At 42.3% G+C, this 27,874-nt stretch overlaps 1 protein-coding gene across 1 annotated transcript; it reads left to right on the top strand.

Annotated features, from left to right (window-relative positions):
• Positions 1–891: 891 nt before the first annotated feature.
• Positions 892–26,138, top strand: lyplal1 (lysophospholipase like 1). The gene is made up of 5 exons (XM_079691386.1): positions 892–998; positions 9,106–9,205; positions 9,459–9,628; positions 21,975–22,090; positions 25,830–26,138. Exons 1-5 carry the CDS (start codon positions 914–916, stop codon positions 26,067–26,069), a joined length of 711 nt encoding a protein of 236 aa, XP_079547512.1. The 5' UTR covers positions 892–913; the 3' UTR covers positions 26,070–26,138.
• The last annotated feature ends 1,736 nt before the right edge of the window (positions 26,139–27,874 follow it).

Here is a 27,874-nt window from a genome sequence, read left to right as displayed (position 1 = left end):
GGTGTGGGAAAAAGTTCTAGTTCCTGATCTTTTTGGTGTGAACGCAAAAACCCCGGCCCGCCTAGTTTGGTGCTACATTTCATAAACTGGAGAAAAGGAACACAATTGAAAACTTGGTCTAACATAAACCCCATCATGTGAGTTTCTAACTCCCCTGGCGAGATTGTTTTGAATAATTGGCAATCAGTTTTTACAAAAAATGATGTAACTTCACAATATGCAACAATTCCAATATGGTAAAAATATTTAAACATAAAAAAATAAAACAAACATAATTTCATATGACTGGAAACAGTAACTAAATTAGTTTCAGGCCATATAAAGCAGCACTCTCCCCTCCACTCTCAGCATCATTTCAGTCCTCTCAGCAGAGGTTTATGCTAGATAAGACCCTCACATGGGTTTACACTGATATACGTCCAGACATTCCATTCAATCACTGCATAGTGTATGACACACTGCTGGAAAACAGGCTTTATTTATCAAGATAACACCAGCAGTACGTGCTCACAAAATAATATTTAGCTTGGCTGTGATTATCAGTTTATCTGGTTTTATTGTTCACAGGTTTGTGTGCGATTAAAATAACTCCTTTGTTTTATTCTGGAAACGACTAATAACTTATTGATTTCTAAACTTGAACACTAGAATGTTGGTGTTAAACCTGTTTTATTTTTAATTACTTGATGCCTGAACACTACATATTTATTATATAAATGCCATTTTTTGTAAATAAAATCTCTAAATGACAATATTTTAATTTGGAATAAATGTTGTTAATAGTTTATAGAAATACTCCAAAATTATTCAGTTTTAACATTCTAGCAACCACTTCCATCCAAGGTTTTGGTAAGGTGTCTCGCGATGCTTTAGCGCTGCTCTGTCACTACCGCGAGATTTCCATCAGACTGTCATGGCTGCGGTGCAGAAGCTTCAGAAGTGTGCCGTGTCTCCGGCGGGGAAACACACTGCCTCGGTTATCTTCCTGCACGGCTCAGGTGCTCAGCTCTCTGTTATCTCCTCAGTGACTCTTTGGGATATTATCTGGATGTTGTTCATTTACAAAAAACGCTATTTAGTGCTCTGTTTAGCTGTTGGTGTGTCTCGGAAACGGTGTGAGCTCAAGGAGAATAAACCACGGTCATGACCTGAAGTTTAAAAATAATTGGCTTCCGTAACGTTAGGGTTGATAAATTGAGAGTCATAGCGACATACTGATCCCAATAAATACAATTTCTATATACTGATCCACTTCCGGAATCTGTACCTTCTTCAGGGTACCAACCTTTCAGTAAAATACACTGCAAACAGAGCACTAAATAGCTGGAGGACACATTAGAATTCACAGCAGTGGCGAGCCGTCAGGGCCCTCTAGGCCCTGTGAGGGACTAAGATATTCTACAAAATAATATTTAAAAACATTAAAAAAAAATAACATATTTTTTTAATATTATTTTTTAGTTATATTTTTCATTAGTTTTACCAAATTAACTTGATTGAATTGTATTTAAAATAAAATGTCCAAAGAAATAAATCCTTCGAATCTGCCTATTCAGTTTCTGTTGGAATGTGAAGGGTTAAATGAAAGAAGCTCGTCTCTGCGAGTTACTGTGAAGAGAGGAGCTGTTGGACGTCCAGGCGGTCCAGCTATAGTAACTGAACGAGAGAGTAATGTCAAATGACAGTACAATTGACCAATCATATCTTCCCTCTAAATGGGTGGGTGTTATTATCGCGGACTTTCTGACAAGTTCCGTCCGCTGTGAAACTTTTCTTGTTTCCATAGCAACAACAACTTCCTGTCAACAGCGTTAACTCGCCTTCAAAATAAAAGCATGCCAAATTACACTTAAAGAGCCTGTGACACGAGTTTCCCCCATCATCCAAACCCATCAATTTGAGTAAATATTGTCCCCTTGAAAACCGTTACTGAACTGATTATGGATATTTGTACTTTGATAATCATTAATCTGCCCTTCAATGTTGACCATATTCTGGATCTTCTCGGGGATTGTTCAAGTCCCGCCAAATTATGTGTGACGTCATTGCGGGCACAGCGCTCCATCTGCACCGTTCAGGATCCCAGCATCTGCATGTAAACGCACGATGGCACACACAGCAGCAAGCTCAGACAGCGATGACAGTTTAATTTTGAACTTGTCTGAGAGCTCATATGAGGCTGAAGGATCGGTTTATGTTGTATCTGTTAGAAGTTTAGGAATTAGGTGCTTCAATATGGGCGATCATACGGTCATGTAGCCATCGGGATTCGTCCCGATGGCTACATGCCGAGCCCACGTAAACTGTCAACTGGGGGAGCCTCGCTGCGGGGAAACGGTGGACCTAGTGTCCCGATCGGAGTGGGAATAATAATAATAATAATAATCCGTGCATTTTATCCATTAATTTCCCCAACATTGTGGTAAAAAAAAACACACGTTTAATCCATGTTGGTGTACTACTACTACTACTACAACCAGTGGTGTAGTGGGGATTTTTTTACTGGGTGGACAGTGTGGTGGCTGGACGGGAGACACTGGACGCGCTCGTGAACTGTCAACGGGGGGCTTGGGGGACCTCTGTGTTGCCTGTCAGCGCAACTTACATGATGCCGTTTAGACAATATAATAATAAAGGGCTGTGCCGGCTGTCAGCGAACCGATCCGGCCTTTCTGCGCGACTATCACTCAAATGCGGGACATAGTCTCAATGTGTGGGACGCGGGACAAATAATAAAAATGCTGTGTGTGCCGTCCCGCACAGTGCGGGACACCTGGTCACCCTACACCCACGGTTCTGCCCCTCACACACACTCAAATCTCAAGTTGCATAAATGCTTCAGCTACGTTTTTATTATAATTACTGTGAAATCTGCCTATTATGTTTTCGTCATTTTTACAACAAACACACACTTGCAACTGATAACACTGGCAATGATTTTAGATGTATTAGACTATTAAAAAAAGAAATCATGCTTCAAATAAGTGGGGGTATGGCGCACCCCCGCATCCAACGCCCACTACACCACTACTACAAAAAGCATCGGTTTGTTTTCTCATCAGGAAATTCAGACCGGCTCAAACAAACGATTTTTAAATCATCATCCTCACGATCATTTAATGTAGCATATGTTCGCCGAATTGACATGAAAGCACTAATAAATGTAGTTTCATCCACTTGAGTTTACAACCACAAAAATAATCGATTTGTTTTTATATCACACCCGACGGGAGGAAATTCAGCAGCTCTCACTACCGATTTTTAATCCTAATTTAATCATCATCTTCACCACGATCATTTATGTTTATGTTCGCCGAATTGACATGAAAGCACTGACAAATATGAATATACTGTAGTCAACTTCATTAAAACGTTATTAACGTGCCTAAACTCAGTAATTCACCATTTCTACGCATGACAACACACTTTGTCCGTGTTTGGCTCTCTCGCCGCACAGTGAAGCGTTCCCGCATTGACGTCACTTCCGGCTTACCCCAAAACTTCAAAATGAGTCGAAGGAACTTCCCCGCGATGTTCGAAATTATTGATATTTATCGGAACGGTATCGCACCTTCTTTTTTAAACTAACGGTTCGAGATGACTATTAGTCCAATATTTCATTGCACAACAGTTGTTGGGAGGCTGTCACAGGCTCTTTAAGACATACAACTGCAACGAAAGTAACAAACACAATGCAATATCCTTTTCAATTTCAAAGAACACGAATAGGGTTATTGACAGGTGTTGTTTTCTGTGGTAGAGGGTCGCTTTCATTGATGCGTCTTGCACCCCGGGCCGTTGTTTTGATATTCCGCTGAAGTATACGCTGTGATGTAATAACTAGGGAAGGGGTGGGGGTCAGAGGGCCTAAGTATAAAAGTCACGGCTCGCCACTGATTCACAGGGAGCATACAGCATCAATACAAACCCAGAATAAAGTCAAACCTGACCCACAGAAACCAGAGCTATGCATAGAAAAAAGTATTCCATCATACTGTCTTTTTTGTAGTTTATTATTGCTCAATAGATGAGAGTAACACCTACGTCACTTCCGGGCAAAAATTATGAAAAACAACGCTGTCATTTGAATGGCGGTCAATACAAATTCAGAAGTTTTTGCTAATCCGATAAAAAACCGTGGATTTTTGGATCTTCAAAGAGCTCGATTACGATGGCCAGTCAGGCAAACAATTACATTCGATCATTGGTAATTGACAATCGGTCTTGATATATGGTTACATTAAAATGAGTAGGCGAGGCTCTAATTTCTCCAGCTGTTACTCTCATGAGCGAGGCGGAACATAATAGTTTTATCATGCCGAAAAGCTGCTGTATCGTTTATTGCACCTCAAACATTAAACATAATCAAGAGTTCAGTGTTTCTGTACTTCCTCTAAGAAGAAAGGACAGTAAAAGAAGAGCTCTGTGGCTTCAGGCTCGAGCGCCATTCAAATGACAGCGTTGTTTCCCCCAAAAGTGGGCGGGGCCATAAAGTGACGTAGATGTTACTCTCATCTATGAAAATCGATAGCCTACTGCTATATTTAACCATATATCAAGCCCGATCGTCGATTTCTAATGGCTTAATGCAATTGTTTGCCTGTCTGCAGTGGTGTAGTGGGGATTTTTTTACTGGGGGGGACGCTATTTTAATTAGGTCGTCCCAAACAATGCCAGACAAGTGCGCATGCGCGCAGTGCACTCACAAAACGGGGAGACAGGTCCACAGAAACTACCGGTATGCTTAGTTTTACTTTAGTTACTGTACTGCAAAAAGCAGATGGCGCTGCGCTCAACACACACACAGACTCAAAACAATGGACACACTGGCACATAAGTTACATAAACAATTTAGAGGTCTAAATTGCATAAGCTACAGTATTGCAACTAAGCAGACAGTGCTGCTTCTCTCTCTCTCTCTCTCTCTCTATCTCCACTTTCAAAATCTATTTAAAACTCATAACAAAGAAACAAAATCCCAAAGTTGTCCTGAAATTAACTTATTAAATAAACGAAACGAAAAATATAGCCTACTTATGCAAACAACATTGAATCTGGATTTGAAATTATTCTGATTAGGCCTAGCCTACATTGCAAATAAGCAGACAGCGCTGCTTTTTTCACAGACACACACACACACACACACACACACACACACACACACACACACACACACACACACACACACACACACACACACACACACACACACACACACACACACACACACACACACACACACATACAACTCTTGTGTTTTCAAGACTGATAAATCCGAAATGGATGAACAAACTTTACAGCCCAGTTTCCCAGCTTTGCAGTCTATCCACGGGTTTTCCTCTTGTTTCCTCCGCCACATCTCCTCCGTCCATACCTCTAGCCAGGGGAACGTTGCTAGCTTAGCTAACGTTAACGTTAGTGCTAGCATTATCCACGTCCTTAGGCGGCTCTTGTGATGATGTAGTACTAGTTTAGTGGCAGATTCACTTGTAGCTTCGGTGCTTCTGGCCTCTTTCTTCTTGTGAATTATATTATTCTTAGAAAAGAAGTCAAGTAAAAAAGGTTTGCCTGCCATTATAGAGCTTTTTCGTTAGCGTTCTTGAGGGAAAGAGCTGCCGCAAAATGGGCTGGTTGCGACCTGCGAGCGAGCTGACACACCCCCAGCTCGCCGCGGGGTGAAGAGCGTGAATCTTAATTTTTTAAGGAAATCGTTTTTATTTTTTATTATAATTACTGTGAAATGTATTGTGTTTTTGTCATTATTTCAACAAATACACACTTGCAACTGATAATACTTGCAATGATTTTATATTTATTAGACTATAGATAATTTTGCAAGTCAAAAAAATAAAAATGTGTCGTAAAACTGTGAAGTAACACATTTGTTTGTGTGAAATGCTTAATGAACTACATCTCTGGTCTCGCACAACAACACAGACGTCACTAAGATGGCCGTCCCTACTGTCTTGTTAACAAAACGATTGACTACCCTCACTATCATCACAATGAAACACCTCGAGAAGAATGTCATGCAAAGCTGCCTGCCTTCCTTCCTTTGATTCTCTCTGAACTGCCTGGTCTTTTAATGTTTAATGTCAACCATTTGTGCAGATAGCACAAGTAGAAAAGATCGGCGTTCGCCGATGCTACCGTTAGCATTTCTCCACTGGCCTTAAATTATTAAATGAGCTTTCCTTTCTCCCTCATAGACACAGTCACACACGCAGGCACACACGCAGGCCCCGTCTAACTTGCACACAAACATTACACACATGCACAGTGACAGAGAGCAGGGCTCGACATTATAAATGGCCCGCTGGCTCGGAAGCACTATTTAGACACCCCGGGCCAGCATAACGTACTTTCCACTTGCCCGCTCGGGCCACTAAAAATATTGCTTAAAATTGTTTTAATTGTCCTGTGGTATAGGTATTTTGACAAGCAATGTTGTTAAATTGTTTCGTTTATTAACGCTACAACATAGCGTTTCGTGAGGCGGTTGTCGTTGTTGGGTGAAAAGTAAACAGCTGTTTGCTGCGGAGCCAGCGCGAGCAGGCTCCCGTTTGCCCGTGAGCGCCGAGCAAAAAACTATGTTCAAATAAAAGAAAGTCACCGGAGGAGTTAAAGGAGAGTGAAAGGTAGCATGAGAAGAAGAGGGAGAGAAAGTTTCAGCCAGCTTGATCGATGGAGTTGTTTTCTAGTGGTGCAGTGACGCGTCCTAAAACCCTTTTATAATCTATCGATTAGATTTATGATTCGAAAATTATAAAAGTAGGGTAGACATGTGGATATTATCCGGCTGAACAAAACGTGCATTTATCAAACAGGTTTGTTTTCCACAGACCTTATTTCCAGCTATTTTCCAAAACCCTATGGAGAAATCCCATTGCTTTTTTGTCGAGGGAACCAGCAGCTTACTTCCTGGTTTTAGGACGCGTCACTGCACCTCTCAATATGATGCCAATGTAAACAAGGTCTTCTGTCGGCTGTGTACATCAATGCCGACCTATGGTGACAAGTAAGTGAAGAGTAGAAAATATAAAAGGTATTGGCTATAGGGAAATGTCCCAGCAGGTTAGGAGAATGAAGGTTCTAATCTAATCTAATACATAGCCATTACATGTCTAACTCCTGATAATGACAGGAAGACAGAAAGCGCATTATACTAATAATAATAATACTACTCATAATAATAGCAGACATTTTTGAACAATGACCACAATATCATTATTTTAATAAACCAAATATGAACAATCGAGGAAAATGAGGAAGAACTGATGATTCAAATGTTGTAGTACAAGTAGTAATGTAGTTAGTGCATAAATTACTATTGCAACAAATGTGTTAATTTTCTTCATTATTAGTCGATTTTTTTAATGCACACATATGTTGCAGGGACTAATAGAATCATCATACTGGCGTGACTGTAAACATCAAGGGGTTAAATAAAAAAAATGTATTTGTTTTAGAGGACATTTCAGAATATCGCGATATATATCGTATATCGCGATATAGTCAGTAAATATCGCGCTATCATTTAGAGACCATATCGCCCAGCCCTAGCTTAAGTTGTGTATTATAGAATGATCACACCGGTGACAGTACTCTTCAAAGGTTTCACAAAATATGACTACTACTCTCACTGTTTAACATTTTGGGTTACTTAATGTTACTTCATATTAAGGCAAATAAAAATGACAAGGCTGTAATGCTAACTAACGTGCTAGCTACTAGCTAGGTAGCTAACTTGATCCAGCCACTCCTGGTCCTTTCATCAGACGGGAAGCGACAGAACGAGCAAGACCCATTGCTGGGATGATAACAACCTGGTACTAAGCACACAGGCATCTTGTTAAAGTGATCTTATCTTAGCCAGCGCCATATAGATGGATTATATCTATTTGGCGCTGATCTTAGCTATCTCTTAGTGGAGGAAAACAATTGTGACATCACTTACGCAACTCTGGGATTTGTAGTCTTTTTAGTTGCGTATTTTTAATAGTCTTATATTTCAACAGTTTTACGACAAACTGTGACTTTTTTGACATGGAAATTATTTTTTAAGATTGACAAACATCATATGTGTAATTCATGCCACAATTCAAACGGGATCAAAAGATACGTTTTCTCTCTCCATTGACTTCAATACATTATTTTTCCGAAATAAGGTCCCATGGACCGGAAGTAGATGGGCGTGACTTCGCCCCTCTATAGAGCGCCACAGTGACGCGTCCTAAAACCCGGAAGTAAGTTAGCATTTTACCACTTCCGGTTCCTTCGCCAAAAAGCAATGCAATTTCTCCATAGGATTTTGGAAAATGCGTCGAAATAAGGTCTGTGGTTGACGCAAATTGAAGAGAGGGATCACGTGTTGTTCTACGACATTAAACACATCAGCAGTGACGCCACTGGTGATTTTTGAAGAGTTTATGTGTCTGAAAAACGATGGTTGTTAACATGTGGCTGAATAGAACTACAGAAATTGTCGAGGCCGTTGTACGTTATTACACCGAACACGTAAACACTCCTGCTAAGTTTGTTTTTCCCCGTGTTCTGCTTGACAGCAAGTAACTGCCTCCTGCAAACTGTTAAAACAAACGCTTCAACTTGTACAATTTTGAATCTGTATTTTTGAATATGGATCTTAAGTTGGCGTGAAGTTGAAGCAGCGACCCTGCTATAGTTCGTTTATAGCATAACGTTAGCATTTTGCTTCTGGTGATTAGATTTACGATTATAAAATTATAAAAGTAGGGTGTATATTATCCGACTGAACAAAACGTGATCCGTCTCTTAAATGCGTGTCAACCACAGACCTTATTTTGAGCTATTTTCCAAAATCCTATGGAGAAATTGCATTGCTTTTTTGTCGAAGGAACCGGAAGGAGTTTACTTCCTGGTTTTAGGATGCGTCTTTACACATTTCATGTGTAAAGACTTTTCCATAATAATGATGGCAGTTTTTTTTTATTCTGGACTACCTCATCTGAACCCTATTTAAGATACATTTCTTCAGAAGATCAAACATTGGCTTGGTATGCATTTTACATGCATTTGCAATATTGATAGGGTCTTGATATCATTTTGTTTGATTTCAATGTGCAGGCGACACTGGACGGGGGCTAAGAGCCTGGGTTCGAGATGTGACTGAGCCGGATCTGTCCTTCAACCACATCCGGATCATTTACCCCACAGCTCCAGCTCGGTATGTCTAGATTAGACTAAATCAAATATCAATGTTTTTTTTTTTGTCAACTTCATCAATTACATTGGATAATGTAAGTTCAAACGTAATGTCTTTAAAAGATCTTTGTAGTTGGAACATTATGGAGGAAATACAAGTTTTCATTGTCCAATTTTTTATTTGTATTATTCTTACTGCATTAATTATACAAGTTTGCCTGTAGTAAAGCTGCAGCCATGTAGCTGAACACTGACCGTCATCTTGATGCCATCAGGCCGTACACCCCTATGCGAGGGGCTCTGTCTACTGTCTGGTTTGACCGTCACAAGATCTCGAGGGACTGCCCCGAGGACCGAGAGTCCATAGACGACATGTGCAACTCTCTGGGGTTAATCATTCAGGGCGAGGTCAACGCTGGGATTCCCAAACACAGGATCGTCATCGGTATGGATCTGGTTTTCACTTCACTTCTGCTGCATGTGAAATGTGAAAACAAAATAGCTATTTGTTCTTTTGCAGTAAGAACAGTATACCTATAGTCCTTGAGCTACTCAGAAGTGAAAAAGAATGACATAAAAACACATTTAAAAGAACAACGATTTGGGAGCTTCCCCAAAAGACGTAATCAATACATCGTTCAACAGTTTTTTTTGTAAAAAAAATAGCATCTTTGGAGAAGTCAAGATCTCTCTTTATGCAGATAGTGGCACCGTTTGTCATGCAGCTAATTGGTATTTTGGTTCTGACCAATCGGCAAACCCTGGGGAAGAGCCGGGACGCCAATACGGAATTGCAACACACTGCAGTTCATCTAGTGGCCAGTAGGAGCAGTCTGCAGAAGGGAGCAATTTCCATAGACCCCCATGTTAAAATGCCCAACTTTAAAGCAGAAATAAACATGTTTACATCGTGGTTCAAAAAACCATATTCTCTGTATAGTTAGATCCCCCCTTCATGAATATGGATTGGGGGGTGAATTTTTTCTCAACCCATCTGTTTAATTAATAATAAGCCTTAAAGTTATGCATATATTAGGGCGTTGTCACATTGAGTGACAGCTCCGTTCAATCACTGCTGCTGCTAGCTTCTTGTCTCTCTGCTAGCTGCTCCGTGAAGCTAGCTACAGGGACTCTGCCTGCTCAGTTCATCCAGGGAACACAACTTGATCCGGCCGTGGTTGTTTTTTCTTCATGCTTATATATCGGACTATTGTGACTTGCTCTGCGGTTAAAACAGACGGTGCATTAATGCGGTAAGTGAAATTTGAGTACTTTATTTATGTGTTAATGATTTTAATCAGCTACGTAATGAATGTTAAGGCTTGGGTTAGCGTGTAAGCGAGTGGTAGCTACATCGGTACTAACGATGCTAATAGTAGCCCTCCAAGTTAAAATCATAGACTATATATATAAAGGTTAAAACGAAATAAACAAGTGTTAAGCGTTAAGTGGGATAATACTGTACAACAAACGGCTTCTGTTTGAGTTTGATAAAATAAGTTAGATATTACAATATGGTTGGTTGATCTGGAGTTCATTATTGAGCTTACACGTTAACGTCACAGTCATCTGAAGAACGAACCCAAACCTTGTTGTTTTTATTAATTGCATTACCAAATGGGTATCAAATAAACAGTAAGCATTGGTAACACAACTTCCAAAGTTACAGTAAAATAAAAAAGACCCTGACTCGGACAATACACAATCCAACATGTTAAACTGAAGAGAATCAGTTATATTGTTTGTACACATGGTACTTTACATATATATCTGTTTGTTTAAGGTGTTCAGGTGATGCAGACAGGCTGGACCAGAGAGTGAGAGACAGAACTGGATTCCTCACAGCAGTGAACTTCAGCACAGGTATAAAGACTCTATTTTTCATACTGTACAAATAATCAAGAAAGATATTGGTTTAAATGAATGAAGTATTGACTTTAATACACTGATATACATTCCATTAAACAACACTAAATACTAGATCACCTAAACATCAGTTAAGTTGAGGGTTTTTTCCATGCAAAAAGTTACATTTAGATGTTAACAAGCAATATGATTTTGTCAGCTTTCTAATTTAATGTATTGAAGGCAAAGATATTTAACACAGTGAGAACTGCTACTATTTATCTCTCAATATTGTCTATAAAAAACATGGTAAAAGTAATTCTTTCAGTGAGACAACAGAGCAAGCTTCTACAGTTGCACTACATTTTGATAACAGTTCAATATTATGTTGATAATAACATATATTTCAATGTTGATGAACTTCATACTTTTCATTCATAATCTGATTGTCTTTGTAGCTCACTGTTGAAATAAAATAAAAACATTACAATTACAAAATAATTATATCTACAGCCCCTAAACACACAAACACACCACTTTCATAAATAAAACACTTGTTCTGCAATAATATGTTTTATGTTTCCTGTAATCTTTGTTAGGAAAGGACATGCCTGAAAGACACGACATGTTCTCCTTCTCTGAGGGTCAAGAAGAATATCCAAGTGGAAAATTAAAAGCTGATGCTATGAGATTTTAAGACCAGTACACTAAGAAACTCAGTGCGTGACATTAAGGATTTTGGGAGATGGCCCTGTGGGCCATCTAAGCTAGTTTACAGATGGTCCTGAGCCCAATAGAGATTGCCCTGAAAAATGCGCGCGGACGAAATGGCACGAAGGGTTTGGGGGGCCTTCCCCTAGAAAATTTAGATTTTTGCAGGTCTTACTGTAGATGCTGTCTGGTGCATTCTCTAGACTGAATTATAAGATGAACCACCATAATATTATATTGTACAATTTCAATTTTATTCTTCATTCATTTTGTTCGTTCTTGCTTGTATTTGCTCGCTTGAATGCCCTGCATAGCTATAATAAATACTTAAGTTGTTGGTCAAGACACTTTCCATCTGATGAAGGCAAATGCCTTCCCAGATGTAAAAAAGTAGAAAACATTACATTCAGTTGTAACTGCCAAAACAAACATTATTTACACTATTATGGCCCCTGTTAAAAATGTTTGTAATGTTATCTACTGTAAGTTGGTAGAACGAATGCCTCCTCAACCGGAAGCTGACCGAGCAGACCCGAGCAGCAGTCGAGAGGAGCCGGGAGGAGCCGAGCACATCCGCGAAGCACACAAAATGGTGACGTCAGAGTTCCCGTTATCCGGCAAATCTAAATCTCTTCGGTCAAAATAATTTCCCTTTAGCGCAATACCACTTCAGCTGTGCCACTTATGTGACGGATAAGAAGAGTATGTGACAGACAAGAATAGTCAATTCTAATGTCTAACACTTAATGTGGAGAAAGAGATGTGCTGTATGGGTTGATTGTGCGTTGATCTGTTGGTAATGCCTCGGGGTTCCGGTGGGCATGTAAACAAATGCATAATGCTGCGCTATACTTTGTGGCCTCACCCGGTTGCATAGCGACACTTATTGTTTAGGTGTCTTTTAATAAGCAGGTAGTCATATCATTAGCTAGAACTAGCTGGATCTGATCGATATGGACATGAACGCGAGTGAAGTCTAATCTGACGGAAGAGAGAGATCAGCTGCTGGTGACGAGTCGACACGCAGCTCTGCATGATCACATGCAGCGGTGAGCGGACAAAACACACACTTCAGGTTAGAATATCACACGTAGCTATTTTAATTACCTCTCAAACTACCTAAACTAGTTACAGATATGTTTAGTTTTACTGTCGGGTCACTCATTACTGGATCCGCGAGCTGCATGATACTGGCATAATAGATTGCCCGACCGGGCAACCAGCAGGTGAGGCTTCATTGCCCGAGCTAAACACTAGATGGCCCCGGGCCATCGGGCAGTCCTTAATGTCGAGCCCTGAAACTACTTTTATTGTAAAAACAGTCAGCTGATCGAATGCACCTATTTCCACATCTACACTCCATCAGCTGATTATTTGTATTTGCCTCGCTTTATGAGCTTCACATCACTTGTGCTTTGTACCGCAGAGTTTGCAATGTCACAAATAAATGGGGCCGATTTTCAGTCAGATGTGAATGTGTAATCTAACATTTTCAGTAAGAATAATGGACAAAAGGAGTGCAAATACAAACACAATTTATTGAAATGTCAACCAAAAGTTAATCAAACATGTTTTAAATAAAAAGCACATATGGACAGAAGGTGTAAACCTATTAAATGTATAAGTAAACACATTTAGTCAAATAAAGTGACAGACTAGGCATGTGCAGTTGGTATCAGCTTTGCCCAGCATGGGCTCCTCCATCAGGCCTGGTCCTCCTCGCAGAGAAAATACCCTCAGTCCTCTCCGGGCCAAACAAACAGACAGGACGTCCATCACATGGAGGTTTCTCCCTGAAGTCTCTGCAGCTTTCTGGACACCACGCTGTCTCAATCCGTCCACACTGAATATGAGAGGGGGGAAATGAAAATAATAAATGCTTTAGACCAGGGGTCAGGAACCTTTTTGACTGGGAAAGCCATAAAAGCCAAATATTTCTAAATATATTTCATTGAGAGCCATATAGTGTTTTTAACGTATAATAAATTAAATATGTCTTACTTTTAATGCGACTTCTGGTGCTGCATGGTTTTGCTGATGGCCTTGTAGTCTGGTTCATACGTGGTGAGGTTGAGCTTCATGCAGGCGTTGAGGCCTCCATCAGTTAAACGTGAGCGTAGGTTGGTCTTAATGTTCCTCATATGCGAGAATGACTGCTCACATGCATATGTAGAGCCAAACATGGTCAATACGGCAATACTCACACGCTGCATTGTGTGGTATGTCACAGGAAGCTCGTTCCAAGTTTTAAGAATCAGCTGGTCTTCAGGTTGAAGATTTTTCATTTCTGTCCACTTGTGTTCCCTCGCCAGCTCTGCTCGCTGTCGCGCAAGACTTTCCAACTCTCCATTAAGTGACTTGAACTTACTCATCCACATGTCTGATGCCTTCAGGTCAGCAACTTCCAGCTCAAAGTCTCCGATAGAGACCCCGGGGATGCATGTCAGGTCGATTTTGTCCACTGCACACTCATGTGGATGAGTGATGAACTTGAAAAGACCAGTGCGCGCACGAAATTCTCCAAAACGTGCTTTGAGTGACTGCAGGAGATTGGACGTAAAGCCAGCTAGCTAGAGATCCTGTTTCAATGTCCCTGAGAAAGACTTCCAGCTTGCTTTCAAATGCAAACACTGCTTGTTGAAGGGATGAGATTGTATTTCCAATACCTTGCATTTTCACATTGAGCTGGTTCGGATGGCCAGTTATGTCCACGAGATAGTGAAACTGCAGGAGCCAGTCAGTGTCGTCTAGCTCATGATGCTTGACGCCTTTCATTTCAAGAAAAGTCCGGATTTCACTCAGGCAAGCTGCAAAACGGCTGAGCACCTTCCCCCTTGACAACCAACGCACGTTGCTGTGTAAAAGCAGACCGGGATAATGATTCCCAACTTCTTCTAACAGAGCTTTAAACTGGCGATCATTTAAAGCTCGGGCAACAATAAAGTTGACCACTCGAATGACCAGCAACATCACCTCACCAAGCTCCTGGCCACACTTCTGAGCGCAAAGCGCCTCCTGGTGCAGAATGCAATGAAAACTTAGGATGGCTCTCTTTTCATGTTCACGGAGAAGCGCTACAAATCCTTTGTTCTTCCCAAACATACAGGGTGCACCATCAGTACAGACAGAAATAAGTTTATCCATCGGTAGTTTTTTTTCTTTAGCAAACTCCATGAAAGACGTGAATAAATCCTCTCCTCTTCTTGTCCCTTTCATTGGCAAAACAGCTTTCCTCACGCAGTGTGTCACCTGCAGCATAGCTGGCAATTATACTGCACTGAGATAGATGGCTAACGTCTGTTGACTCATCTAACGCGAGAGAAAAGTATGTCCCGGCGTTTATGTCCTTAATTTGTGTTTCCTCGACTTCATTTGCCATCATTATGCTACGATCGTGCACAGTTCTTGCTGACAGGGGCATGTCTTTTATTCGTTTGATGACTTCCCAAATAAAGACAAGATAATCAAACAGTTCATTGGCCACATCAAGCATGAATGTTTTGGCATACTCGCCATCTGTGTATGGCTTTCCATTCCTTACTATTGCCAAAGCATCCGCAAAGCTAGCGGAATTCCCGTCACCTTGCTTGGTCCACACACGTAGTTGCTGCTAACTCGTCTGCACTCTCCGCTGTAGCTCCTCGCATGCCCTTTTCCTGCTGTCCCCCGCTGGATATTTCGATGCAAATGAAGCATGGTGCGACGTGCGTATCGAAGTGCCGCTTTATATTTGACCATTTCATCAATGCATTTTATCATTGCATATTAGACATACCGCAGATCCTGCTCTCTCCACAAATGCAAATTCCTCTGTCCACGCAGCCTGGAATGCACGGTAATCATCGTCTTTTTTTCTTTTCGCCATCTTTTCCGTTACAAGGGTTGAAGCGGATAAACTATTTGGCTATCTGATAAAATTGATTTCTTGACCTTTACAATGACCCGGACATGCTCGCGAGCCATTGGTTCCCGACCCGACCCACGGGTGACCCGTGACCCGTTAAATTTATCTTCAAAACTAATTTCTGTTTACTTTAAAATTACACAGTATTATTAAGAAATATCACAAGTATTTTAAAATCAGTTCCAAACTCATTTCTTTTTTTTTCTTTTTTTTCAACTCAAAATTGTCTGGGAGCCATATGCCGTCACCGGAAGAGCCATATATGGCTCGCGAGCCGTAGGTTCCCGACCGCTGCTTTAGATAATAACAAACATAAAGTTTACTGTTAAGTTTTCTTAGTTTTTTTAGATTGTCAATACTATTACTGTATAACTAATATATCAGGTTAAGAGGCACATTCAAATAAAGATTGGTCTTTAAATACATGTTTTCTTTTGAATTGTTTGTCTAAAGTCAAGGATCTAGAACTGGTACTTAGTTTTAATGATACAGTCTGGTTATTATGCTGTTTGGAGGAGGCCTCACAGGTAAGAGCACTAACTAGAGTGGGGCAAAAAAAAAAAAAAAAGAAGATTTCTGGCTTTCATAGACCTGTAACTTCTTCTTTAAGAGCCTCCTCTGTCCTCCACTTGTTAACTGTATTAATGGCACCTGTTTGAACTCGTTATCAGTATAAAAGACACCTGTCCACAACCTAAAACAGTCACACTCCAAACTCCACTATGGCCAAGACCAAAGAGCTGTCAAAGGACACCAGAAACAAAATTGTAGACCTGCACCAGGCTGGGAAGACTGAATCTGCAATAGGTAAGCAGCTTGGTGTAAAGAAATCAATTGTGGGAGCAATTATTAGAAAATGGAAGACATACAAGACCACTGATAATCTCCCTCGACCTGGGGCTCCACGCAAGATCTTTGAGTGACAACCTCCTTCCATCAGCAAGGGCATTGAAGATCAAACGTGGCTGGGTCTTTCAGCATGACAATGATCTCAAACACACCACCTGGGCAACGAAGGAGTGGCTTCGTAAGAAGCATTTCAAGGTCCTGGAGTGGCCTAGCCAGTCTCCAGATCTCAACCCCATAGAAAATCTTTGGAGGGAGTTGAAAGTCCGTGTTGCCCAGCGAGAGCCCCAAAACATCACTGCTCTAGAGGAGATCTGCATGGAGGAATGGGCCAAAATACCAGCAACAGTGTGTGAAAACCTTGTGAAGACTTACAGAAAACGTTTGACGTCTGTCATTGCCAACAAAGGGTATATAACAAAGTATTGAGATGAACTTTTGTTGTTGACCAAATACTTATTTTCCACCATAATTTGCAAATAAATTCTTTAAAAATCAGACATGTGATTTTCTGGATTTTTTTTCTAATTTTGTCTCTCATAGTTGAGGTATACCTAGGATGGAAATTACAGGCCTCTCTCATCTTTTTAAGTGGGAGAACTTGCACAATTGGTGGCTGACTAAATACTTTTTTGCCATCACATGTACCTTAGCTTGACTTAAATGTATTAAACGTATAATTAAGTGATATCAAAATATAAATAACTAATGTCATGCAAACATATTAATATTTGCTCAATTCCAGTGTTGAATTTAGCACAATTGCATACAAACGTTAAAGAGCATCTTGCAGGTTTTAATTTTTTCTACATTTATGCTTAAACTTGCTTGAAAATTACAATTAAAAAAGTGAATGCAGGATTTGATATGTTTAACGAGACATAAGGGCAGGAATTCAGAGGGAAAGGAGCAATTTTGAGCTCTGCTCTTAAAAACGGCTTATTTTTAAGGTCATACGTCAAACGCGTCATATTACATCACACAGGGGACACATCTCCGCTCTCTGACCACGGGTATAGTAGAGTTGCATTGAGTAGAGCGGTTCTGTTTTAAGGAGCTGGTATTTTTCGGTAGTTTTACATTGTATTTCAACATTTGTAATCATGGTGCAGTATTGTGTTTGTGCAGGTTGCACAAATACCAGCCTGTCAGGACATCGAGTCCACAGTAAAAAGGACCGGAGCTAGCGTTCGTTCCTGTGTGCGTTGTGCATCCACCTCCCTGCAGCACATACTCTCCACAGCTTTATCAGGAAACCGTATTACTTCTCTCTCCCCCCCCCCCTTCGCTGCTCTCTCTCTCTCCCCTCCGGTACATGGCACCGTAAGACATAATGTGGAGTTGCATTAGGTAACGCTGTGGTGGCTGTACTGCTCCAGCCGTCTCCTTTGTGTTTGTTTGTTTCCCCCTGTCTGTTGTTTGTGTGGGCGTGATGGCTGTCACTCCTGGCTCCCGGTTCAACCTCCACTCACCTGCTGCAATCAGCTGTGCACCCTAACCGACTACACACCTGCTTTCCATCAAGCCATTTACAACGGCATATCAACGGAGGCTCCACAACCTTTCTCCGCCAGATCGTCAAGTATCAGCCGTATCTCGCGTCTCTCCTCCGGTACACAGCACCGTAGTGTGGAGTTGCATTAGGTAATTCAAGATACGGCTGATACTTGCGCATTAGTTTCTGTTATGGATCAGTATCAACAGTCCTGCCAGTAACGTTTCTATATTATCAATACTACTTTAGTTATAGCCTGATATATGATAGCTAACTTCACAATGTTGTGATGTAACATTCTGTAGCTAACGCCGGTCACTCACCAAGATAGCTGCCCAGTTCTCCACTGGTTCTCCTCACACCACAGCTCAATTTCTCTCCGATGGCCGTTATTTCTTCTAATCCTTGGCTGCTCCTGGTCTCTTGGACGCCTAGCAGGCTCATAATTATAAGGTTGTGGTCCGTCATATGCATTCGAATATTCATGTTCAACTTCTGCTGTGTCTTCTGTGTTGAAACTAGCATTGGGATCCATGTTTATTAATACGTTACACCAGCCGCTCTCCCCCTTGTGTCCCCCGTGTTACGTCACACGCGGGAGGTCACGTGACCCTACGTCCATTTATATATACAGTCTATGGTTCTGACCAATCAGGTACCGTAACGCGTTTCTGTATGGCTTAAACAGGATACAATGTTAATCAATGAGCTTGAGCGTCAGTGGAGATGTATTTTTTAACCTTCGACATAGTCAGGCTTTCTAATTCCACCTGATTCCAGTCACTATGCTAAGCTAGGCTGACTAACCTGTCCTGACTCCAACTCTGTACTTAAATAAAGAAACAAAATAACAATTTACTGTCTTAAAAAAAAGTGAGCTCCTTTAGTCAGGGAGTGAAAGGCTGACAGAGAGCATCCTCACAGTCTCTGCTGGCTCTCTCACTGGATCACGACACACACACACACAGACCCTGGCTGTTCCTCTCTCCCTCTGTCATGATATAAAATAAAGAATGCACTTCATCAGGTTACAGTGTTCTTTCATATGCTTCCAGCCGAGATTAAAAAGGTTTTCAGGGCGGGTTCTCAGGTCCTAAAAAGCTCTTTGCCTCAAATATTCTGCTTATCAAGTTCACATATAAATAACAATGGAATGAAAGCACTAGTATCAAGTACTAAAAACATTATGGCTGAGGCAAGGTAAGAGTTCTCACAGGAAACTTATGGGAGGCCATCAAGGGTTTTAATGTCCCCCAGTGAAGGCTGCAGATGAAAGAAGAAACCGCTGAGAGTGTTGGGAAAAGGGTGAACCCCCCAGCATCCCTGAAATATAGAACTATACAGGAACACTGTGGTGTGTGTGAGGGGGGGGTGCATGAAAGACTGGACTCCAGAGAAAAGTGAGTGAAAAAACACATGCTCCTGGGAAGCTGCTGAAATATTATCTTACTAAATCATAACATTTTGTCATGAACTATAAATACTCAGTGGAGTCACTCGGCATGACCCCCGCCCACGCACTGACAATCGCCACAAGTTTCCATGGAAAAGGTTTTTGAGGAGGTCGGCTGTGTGGAGGTGTTTAGCGTGGAGAGTGTGTGGGGGGGGCAGACGCTTTACTTCTTAAGTCTATTGACATCAGGGTCAGAATTTGGTGTAAACAACATGAAAGCATGGATCCATACTGCCTTGTATTAACGGTTCAGGCTGAAGGTGGTGGTGTAATGGGAGGCTGTGGCGCAGTGGATTAGTGTGTTGGTGTTCGGATCAGGGGAGCACAGGTTCAAAGCCAACTGCAGTCAGCATGTCGTTGTGTCCCTGGGCAAGACACTTCACCCCAAATTGCTCCTGTGGGGATTGCCCACAGTATTGAGTATGTAAGTCACTTTTGATAAAAGCGTCTAACAAGTAACATGTAATGTAATGGTGTGGGGGATATTTTATTGGCATACTTTGGGCCCCTTAGTACCAATTGAGTATAGTTTTAATACTACCTGAGTATTGTTGCTGACCATGTCCATCCCTTTATGACCACAGTGTTCCCATCTTCTGATGGCTACTTCCAGCAGGATAACGCGCCATGTCACAAAGCTCAAATTATATCAAACTGGTTTCTTGAACATGACATATGTTAACTGTTCTCAAATGGCCTCCACAGTCACCAGATCTAAATCCTATAGAGCACCTTTGGGACATGGTGGAACGAGAGATTTGCATCATGGATGTGCAGTAGTTTCCAAACCTTGTTGAGTCTATGCCACTAAAATTAAGACAGATCTGAAGCCTAAAGGGGGTCCAACCCTGTACCAGCAAGGTGAACATAATAAAGTGGCTGGTGAGTGTATGTATGTGTACTATTTACATAAAAAGAAGCTTCATTGACGGCAGGGCCGGCCCTTGGCATAGGCAGCATAGGCGAATTCTAAGGGCGCATCAATCTATGGGGGGTGCCGAAAATGAAAAAAAAAAAAGTTAGACATTTTAAAAATATTATTTATTTTTGGGAAATAATTATTTTAGTGTGCAATTATTGGTTTTAATTTTGTATTTGTTTTAATTTAAAATAAATGAAACTCCCAAAAAATGTATACAGCTTTTATTAACATTGGAATTTACTGTGTAAGCGGCCGCAGGGGGGAGAGCTTTTTAGAGAGCTCTCTCCTGAAAGACTGAGAAGCTCTGATAACCTCAGCACCAAGTGCACCAGATTGATGCTTTTAACTTCAATATTAAAAAAAATAATCTTCCCGGGGGAGCATGCCCCCGGACCCCCCTAGAGGAGGTTAGGTCCACCCCCCACTTAAATCATATTCAAATGGATAGGATACTAAATACATTTGCACACATCTTGTGTCCATATCTTTCTGTTTTGGTGGTCATGCCACAACCGTGCACGTGCATGCATTCGCGAGTCATAGTGAGTGTCTGCATTTTGGGGGGGGGGCGCCAGCTAAAATCTTGCCTAGATCACTGCTCGGCACGGCTAGGGATGACAGTATTGGTCCGTACTGACGGCAACAACTTTTGGATTTTTTTTGTGCTTGATGCTTATTTCTAATTGTTGAATTGACTGATATAATCATGCTGTATATTTCCAGCTTTGTGTGGGACCGCACAGCATTTTTATCATTTTTCCCATGTCCCAAAAATGAAGCCGATGTCCTGCATTTGATTGACAGTTGCTCAGCAAGTCGAAACTTGGCCAATGGTGGTCTAGAAAGAGAGAGAAGGCTACCGTTAGCTGTGTCAGATGTCAATCAATCAACTAAATATTTATTTACTTATGGGTGTGGCCTGTGTGACTCTTTGTCCCACATGTGACTTGTCGGCACCTGGTCACCCTAAGTACATTTTTATATCTGCAAGGTTTTGTTGAATTTCCTTCTGTCGGTTTTTAATTGGCAGCAGCATTATCCCAGGCTCATCATTTTAATCAGATAGTATTTTGCTTTATTTGAATAAGTGTGGACAAGCAAACACACGTAGACACACATCGGTCCGTTCCCTAAACCATAGCTCAGATCGCTGCATGTCGGTTTGATTTGACTTGTTGGGCGAGACCTGTGAATTCCACCTCTCCTCTTCATCTGTTCCTCCCGCTCTATTTTCACTCTCCCTCGTTCCTCCACTCTCTGACAGGATGATGGGTACTTGCACACTTTCCCAGATGTGCACAGTGTGCCCAGATGTACCCAGCTGTGTGAGATTAAGGACAGACTCATGAAACTGGCTGCATATACTAAGGCAAAAATAAAAGTGATGATGTGGAACTGAGGAGTACTATCCATCTTAATGTTTTTCTTTTAAAGTGAAGAATTCTCCACCACAGACTGCTTAAAGTGCCCTCACTTAGAGCTCCTTATATGCAGATGAATATGTTTATTACTTTTTATATCAAACTTATACTTACTGTTCCGAAGAAAAAACTGCTCCCAGAATTACCTTATTGCTCCCAGCTGATGATCTTTTCTCTTTTGTCCCTAACCAAAGGGGGGTTCTCGATGGGCGGAGCCATGGCGCTCCACCTGGCGTGTCGGTACCACCCTGATGTAGCGGGAGTTTTTGCACTTTCCAGCTTCCTCAACAAGGACTCTGCTGCTTATCAGGTACATCACCAGCCATCAGTTTCTGTAAAATCAAAGGAATTAATTGTAACTTGTATAACTGGTGAATTCACAAACATTAGAGTGATGCGTATTTTTGTACGCCGACTGGGAAGTTAGCACCAATAGGGCTCCCTCAACAAAAAGCATTAGGATTTCCCCATTGGATTTATTCACATTGCAGAAAATAAGCATTGTCCCAAACAAACGTTTATGGTACTCGTCTGGTTTTCTTCAGAAGAATAATTGCAGAATGTTAACAACACTTTTTAAGCTTAAATGCAATCGGCAGAAATAAAAAGCTAAACTTAGGCTATAAAAACTGTATTGCTCTAAGCTAAGAGCAAACTCGTGTTGGCGTGATGACGTATAGTCATTTATTTAGTCACTGGATGAAACCGCTGTTTTTAATGACGCATAGAAGCTGGATCACGAGTGGGGTATTTACTGCCATATTTTGACATATATCGAGCAACAAAATATGAAAATCTATTCAGCTCGTGTTAACCACAGACCTTATTTCAGACATCTTACCACGAACAAGTTAAAACAGAGACAGTGGAACTGGATTTGGTCAATTGCTGTCTTTTGTGGGTTTTTGGATTCATTACTGCACCACTCTATTGATTTTGCTTATAGAAACATGAATTGCATTTTCTAAGATAGTTAAGCTTGATGCCAATGTGTGGGTTAAACCTTAGCTACAATAACTTCACTTCTGCCAGCTGTGACTTTATTTTTATGGGCTCCAGTTGGACCCAGGCTTATTTGACTTTACTCCTCTGATTGTGCTGGGCCAGTACTGTGTATGCATTTCCTGGTAGGTGAAATTATACATCTTTAATAAAGAAAATATTAACTAGATTCTAGTTATTCTAGGAATAGTAAATCCCAATGTCCCAAAGAGCTGATAAATTGGAATTGCTTTTTTTCTTTGGAATAATAACAAGGGGTTATGTATGGTAACCCTTGTTATATAAACACAGGCGCCGCCCTCTACTGGACTCAATGGGTACTCCCCTCGATCCTATCATGCAAGCATTCATCCACTGAGACTTTCTAGACGTAGCCGGCCCCGGGGCGGGCCTACCTGAATGCGCGCGCATCTCACCGCGGCTGACAGAGCACACCCTGACGTGCTTACTCCGCGGAGGTGTGCTATGATGTGGAGGACTCCCCTCCCCTAAAGCAGGGGGAAAAGAGTCCCCCAGCCCCTATGGGCCCATGTGCGAGTCACTTAAGCGCATTACGCCCGGGGAGGGGGTCAGATGCCCACTGACCCACAGCCCCCATCCCTCCTCACCAGTCCTGCGTTGCCCCAGCAAGCACAGACGATGAAAAGGAGCCAGACTCCGCCGTGCATATGTCCTCCACACTCACGCCGTTAAATAAGGCTGTTGACACAACCATGGCTCGTGTAGAGTGTGCACGGACCCCCGTGGGGAAGGCTCTCCCCGCCTGTCCGTAGACATGTGCAATGCACTCGCAGACCCAGCCTGCCAGGCGTTTCTTGGACAGAGCTTTCCCAATTACCCCGCCCCTGAAGCACACAAACAGCTGTTCAGTGGGCAGCCGTGCACTCCACATAATATGCCAGCGCACGCACCGGGCAGAGGAGGTGTAATTTAGCTTCCCTCGCCCCACTATGGGGTGGAAGATTAAACCCCCCAACTGAATAGCCCTCGACCTGAACGCACTCCTTAGGCTCTTGGGCACAAAGGAGGGGTTGGGTCTGAGTGTCGCCCCGCTCTGGTCACCCCGGATCATTAAACAACTCGGGTGCACCGATAAAGGGGTTAACTCGGACACTCTTTTGGCTGACGTTAAGGCAAGTAGCATTGCTGTCTTCCATGACAGTGCTTTCAGGGAGGAGAGCTCCAGAGGCTCAAATGGTTCTGTGACCAGAGCCTCGAGTCAATGTTTCCGCCAGACCAGGGCTGAGAGGGTGCCCACCCCGAGAGCACCAGACGTCTTTGCCCCTCCAACAGAGGGATGTCCTTGTCTTTTTTCCTTTTCGTTATTTCAAGTGATAAAAACTCTCGATCTTCTCTCAAATTATTAATATTTTTGGACACTCTCGGCTCGAGTTCAGGGGGTCCCGAGCTGAATAAGGGCGTCAAATGACAAGACGCCCCCCTGGCGTAAACGCTGCCTCGAGCACCAGCGGCAGGTCCCACTGCGGGGCGGTGGCGTGCACTACTGGGCACAGCCTCCTGACCCCCTGCAAAAACCGCAACATTAGTGGCTGAGAAAAGGCTGACCTGCCGTCAAATCCCTCATGGCAGGACGAGATTGCTGCTACAATAACTTTCACTGTGGAATGAGCAAGCCCTCTGTCCAGCAATAACTGTAAGTACGAAAAAAAATAGATCCCAATTCACAAGATAGGGGCTCTATTTTCCGCTCCTCACACCATCGCAGGAATCCCAGCCACTTTGGCCTGTAACAGGCTGTGGTGGATCCCGCTCTAGCTGCCTGGATAGACTGAATAACACTAAGACAATCCACCCTGTTTTAGCCTGTCCCTCTCAGGAGCCAAGCCTGGAGAGGTCGGCCCAGAGTGGGTAACGCCCCGATTGCACCTGCCTCTTGAGACATCGCCCCCCAGAACTGGGGAAGCGCCAAGGGCTGGCCCACCTTCATCTGCGTCATCTCTGAGTACCAGGCGATCCGGCGCTACTAGGATGATTGACAGACTTTCCTGCCTCACTCTCCCCAAGAGAGGGAGAATGAGACGCAGCGGTGGAAAGGCGTAGAGCAGCTTTCTTGGCCATGGCTCGTGTGCAGACACCTCCCCCCCCCAAGGGCGGGTCGTCGCTCAAAGCCATGGAGAACCACAGAGCACAGTTGCGCCGGCTGGCGAACAGATCCACCTCTGCTGTCCCGAACCGGGCCCAGATCTGCTTCACCACCTCCGGGTGAAGCACCCACTCGCCTGGCAGGGGTCCGCCCCTCGACATGAGGTCGGCCCCCCTGCTCTCCATACCCGGAATGTGGAGGTCTCTCAGAGATAACACCACCTCTGAAGCCCATAACCACAATTTCTCCGCTGTGGTCAACAACAACAAAAAAACTCCGCCCTTCCTGTTGATATAAGCCACTGTGGTGCTGTTGTCGCTCCTGACCATTACATGTCTCCCCTGAATTAAGGGTTTGAAATGCTGGGGGACCAACACTACCGCCCATAGCTCTAGGATGTTGCTGTGCTGTGTCTCTGTTAGAAACCAGCGCCCACCTATAGCTCTCCCCAGGCCGGTCCCTCCCCATCCCGTTCGGTGAACACCGTGATGTAGGAGGTCATTCTCTTCGTATGGTTTTTTTATTTGTATCCGTCTCTCTTCACTCAGTTGTGTCACTGCCTTGCTGAAGAGAAAGGGATGACAGTAAGGAGGCGAGGCCTCCTTTTATGCGTTGAGATGCGCGCGCATTCTGGTAGGCCCGCCCCGGGGCTGGCTACGTCTAGAAAGTCTCAGTGGATGAATGCTTGCATGATAGGATCGAGGGGAGTACCCATAGAGTCCAATAGAGGGCGTAGCCTGTGAGAGATGTAACCAAAGGTTTGAGACCGTTGCATTTGAAATGTATCTCAGCTCGACTCAATATTTGTTTGCAATAAATAAACCAGCCCAAACCATTAATCATGTAATAATGATTATGGTCCTGCACCTTTAAGACTGAGCAGGCATTAATTGATTAAATTATCTAACAATATTCATAAAGCATTTTTCTTCTTCCTGTGAAGGCAGTGGAGGAGCGCAGCAGAGCAGACCTCCCCCTCCCTGAGTTGCTCCAATGCCATGGAACCAAGGACGATCTGGTGCTCCATCAGTGGGGGGAGGATACCTCCGAGCTGCTGAAGAAGGCTGGCATGGCCACCACCTTCCACTCCTTCTCAGGCCTGCACCATCAGCTGTCCATGCCCGAGATGGAGCTGCTGAGGGGCTGGATCCTCACAAAGATTCCCCCCCTCACCTCCTCCTGACTCACCATACCTCTTTTTTTCTCACAGAATGTATTATTTTGCAAATAAAATGGTGTCTTTTTTCAAGTGTGCCGTGTTTGTATGTCATTTATTTAATGTGTAACTCATATAGAGCGACTTAATTAGCAGTTATTCCACATTAATGGGGTTATACGTGCATATATATATAGAGCAGTGAGTGTACTGAGTCTCAGAGTGCAGAAACAGGACAGCTGTGACAGGAGTGGTCCGGCAGTAAGATTTAACAGTGGCCCCTCCCGAGTTAAGAATATACCGAATAGTGAGTTTAACATTGAACATTTGACGGCCATGTCTGATCAATTGAGTCATGGGAAAGTGTTTTGAAAGGCAAAACAAGTACATTCTTTGTTACATACAGTAGCTGCACATAATAGAGGTTATTTCAAGACTTTTTTTTATAAAGAGCAGGTAGAGACCTTAATATTTGAATGTGCCTTGAAAAGTCAAAAAAGGGAACATGATAGATTTGAGTGTTTTCAAAGTGTGAAGCTGAGAATGAGCTTATAGTTTTTCAGATCTGTGATACAGAGGCAAATATAGTACTAGCCTGTTATTGCGCACCTGCTACTCAATATGAAGAGAGGCACATGATAAAATGATGAAGCCTCCTACTGTGGGACTGATGGTAGAAGCCATGTTATGTATGTAAGATCCCATTAAATATTAGCTAGGCCATTGTCACACATTGACATACAGTATATGATATTGGCATATTGTAAACGCCAGCTTATTAATATCAGGAATGCCAAACATATATTCAAATTTAAAATAGTGTTTTATGACAACACTACGAGAGAGCACTGACAAGTTTATTTTAACAATTTAAAATATCTTAATAAGTGCTTATCTTAATAGACCAAAAGGAATTCATGAGAACTTTGATAAGTTATGTCTATATGTTATCAGCAAGAATAGAGTGGTGCAAGAATAAGTCCTAAAACCCGGAAATGACTTAGCATTGTAATGGCGGTGCATATTTGTTTAGTTGAAGGGCTGATTGTCGTAGTCCAGTTTGCTACTTCCACTTTAAAAAGCTAAGATACAGGATTTTAAATGAGCACACCAGACTTGGATGAGACATTGAATACATTAACATTCTGCTTTATTACTGCTGCTTACAGAGCACTGCAGTCCTTAACCTATAAACTACAGATTACACCTCACCCCGCCTTTCAATCACACATGTACAATTGCCCCCCTCCCCCCCCCCCCACCCCCCCTCTCTCATGTCAGGGAAGCTATTATTTTGTAACCTCCAAAAAAGCTTTGTTCTTTGATTTAGTGATAGTAATAAGCTAATTTGAAAACCACCTTTAATGTGATGCTTGACAAAGATAGTGATATGCAAGCTGAGTGAACATGCTTGAGGCGGTGCACAGGGACACAAGCATTGCGTCTTGCTGCAAAGAAAAAGGTATTACTACATCCACGATTGTCCACATTCCAACACATAAAGTGAAGGTCCAAAACTAGCTTTTATTGTGCCAATGAGGCAATTTTCATGCAATTGGGATTTTTAGATTTATGCAACATCCTGTTCTCCTCATTAGCAAGGAAGTATCAACTTACAGCATCTGTTGTATCCCTGCAGTATGTGTCTGATGAGTTCAGGTTCTAAGAAAATCGTCAGGAACCTGAAAAAGCAAAATAGAGTGGTGCAGTTATGACGTCTTTTTGTAATTCGACACGGAAGTTAGCATCTAGCAACGGGTCCCTCGACAAATCCAATGGGATTTTCCCATTGGATTTTAGTGCAGACAATAAACTCTGTGGTAAACACACAT

The sequence above is a fragment of the Notothenia rossii genome (genome assembly GCF_949606895.1).
Source record: "Notothenia rossii genome assembly, chromosome: 7".
Classification (NCBI taxonomy): domain Eukaryota; kingdom Metazoa; phylum Chordata; class Actinopteri; order Perciformes; family Nototheniidae; genus Notothenia; species Notothenia rossii.
The sequence above is the reverse complement of the archived record's forward strand: the minus strand, read 5'-3'. Positions and strand labels throughout refer to the sequence as shown.

Bases quoted from the DNA above. Each gene is read 5' to 3' on its own strand.
- lyplal1 (XM_079691386.1), top strand. From the start codon at position 914: ATGGCTGCGGTGCAGAAGCTTCAGAAGTGTGCCGTGTCTCCGGCGGGG. The intron at 9,629-21,974 runs GTATGGATCTGG...CCCTAACCAAAG, and splicing joins CAAACACAGGATCGTCATCG to GGGGGTTCTCGATGGGCGGA. The intron at 22,091-25,829 runs GTACATCACCAG...CTTCCTGTGAAG, and splicing joins AGGACTCTGCTGCTTATCAG to GCAGTGGAGGAGCGCAGCAG.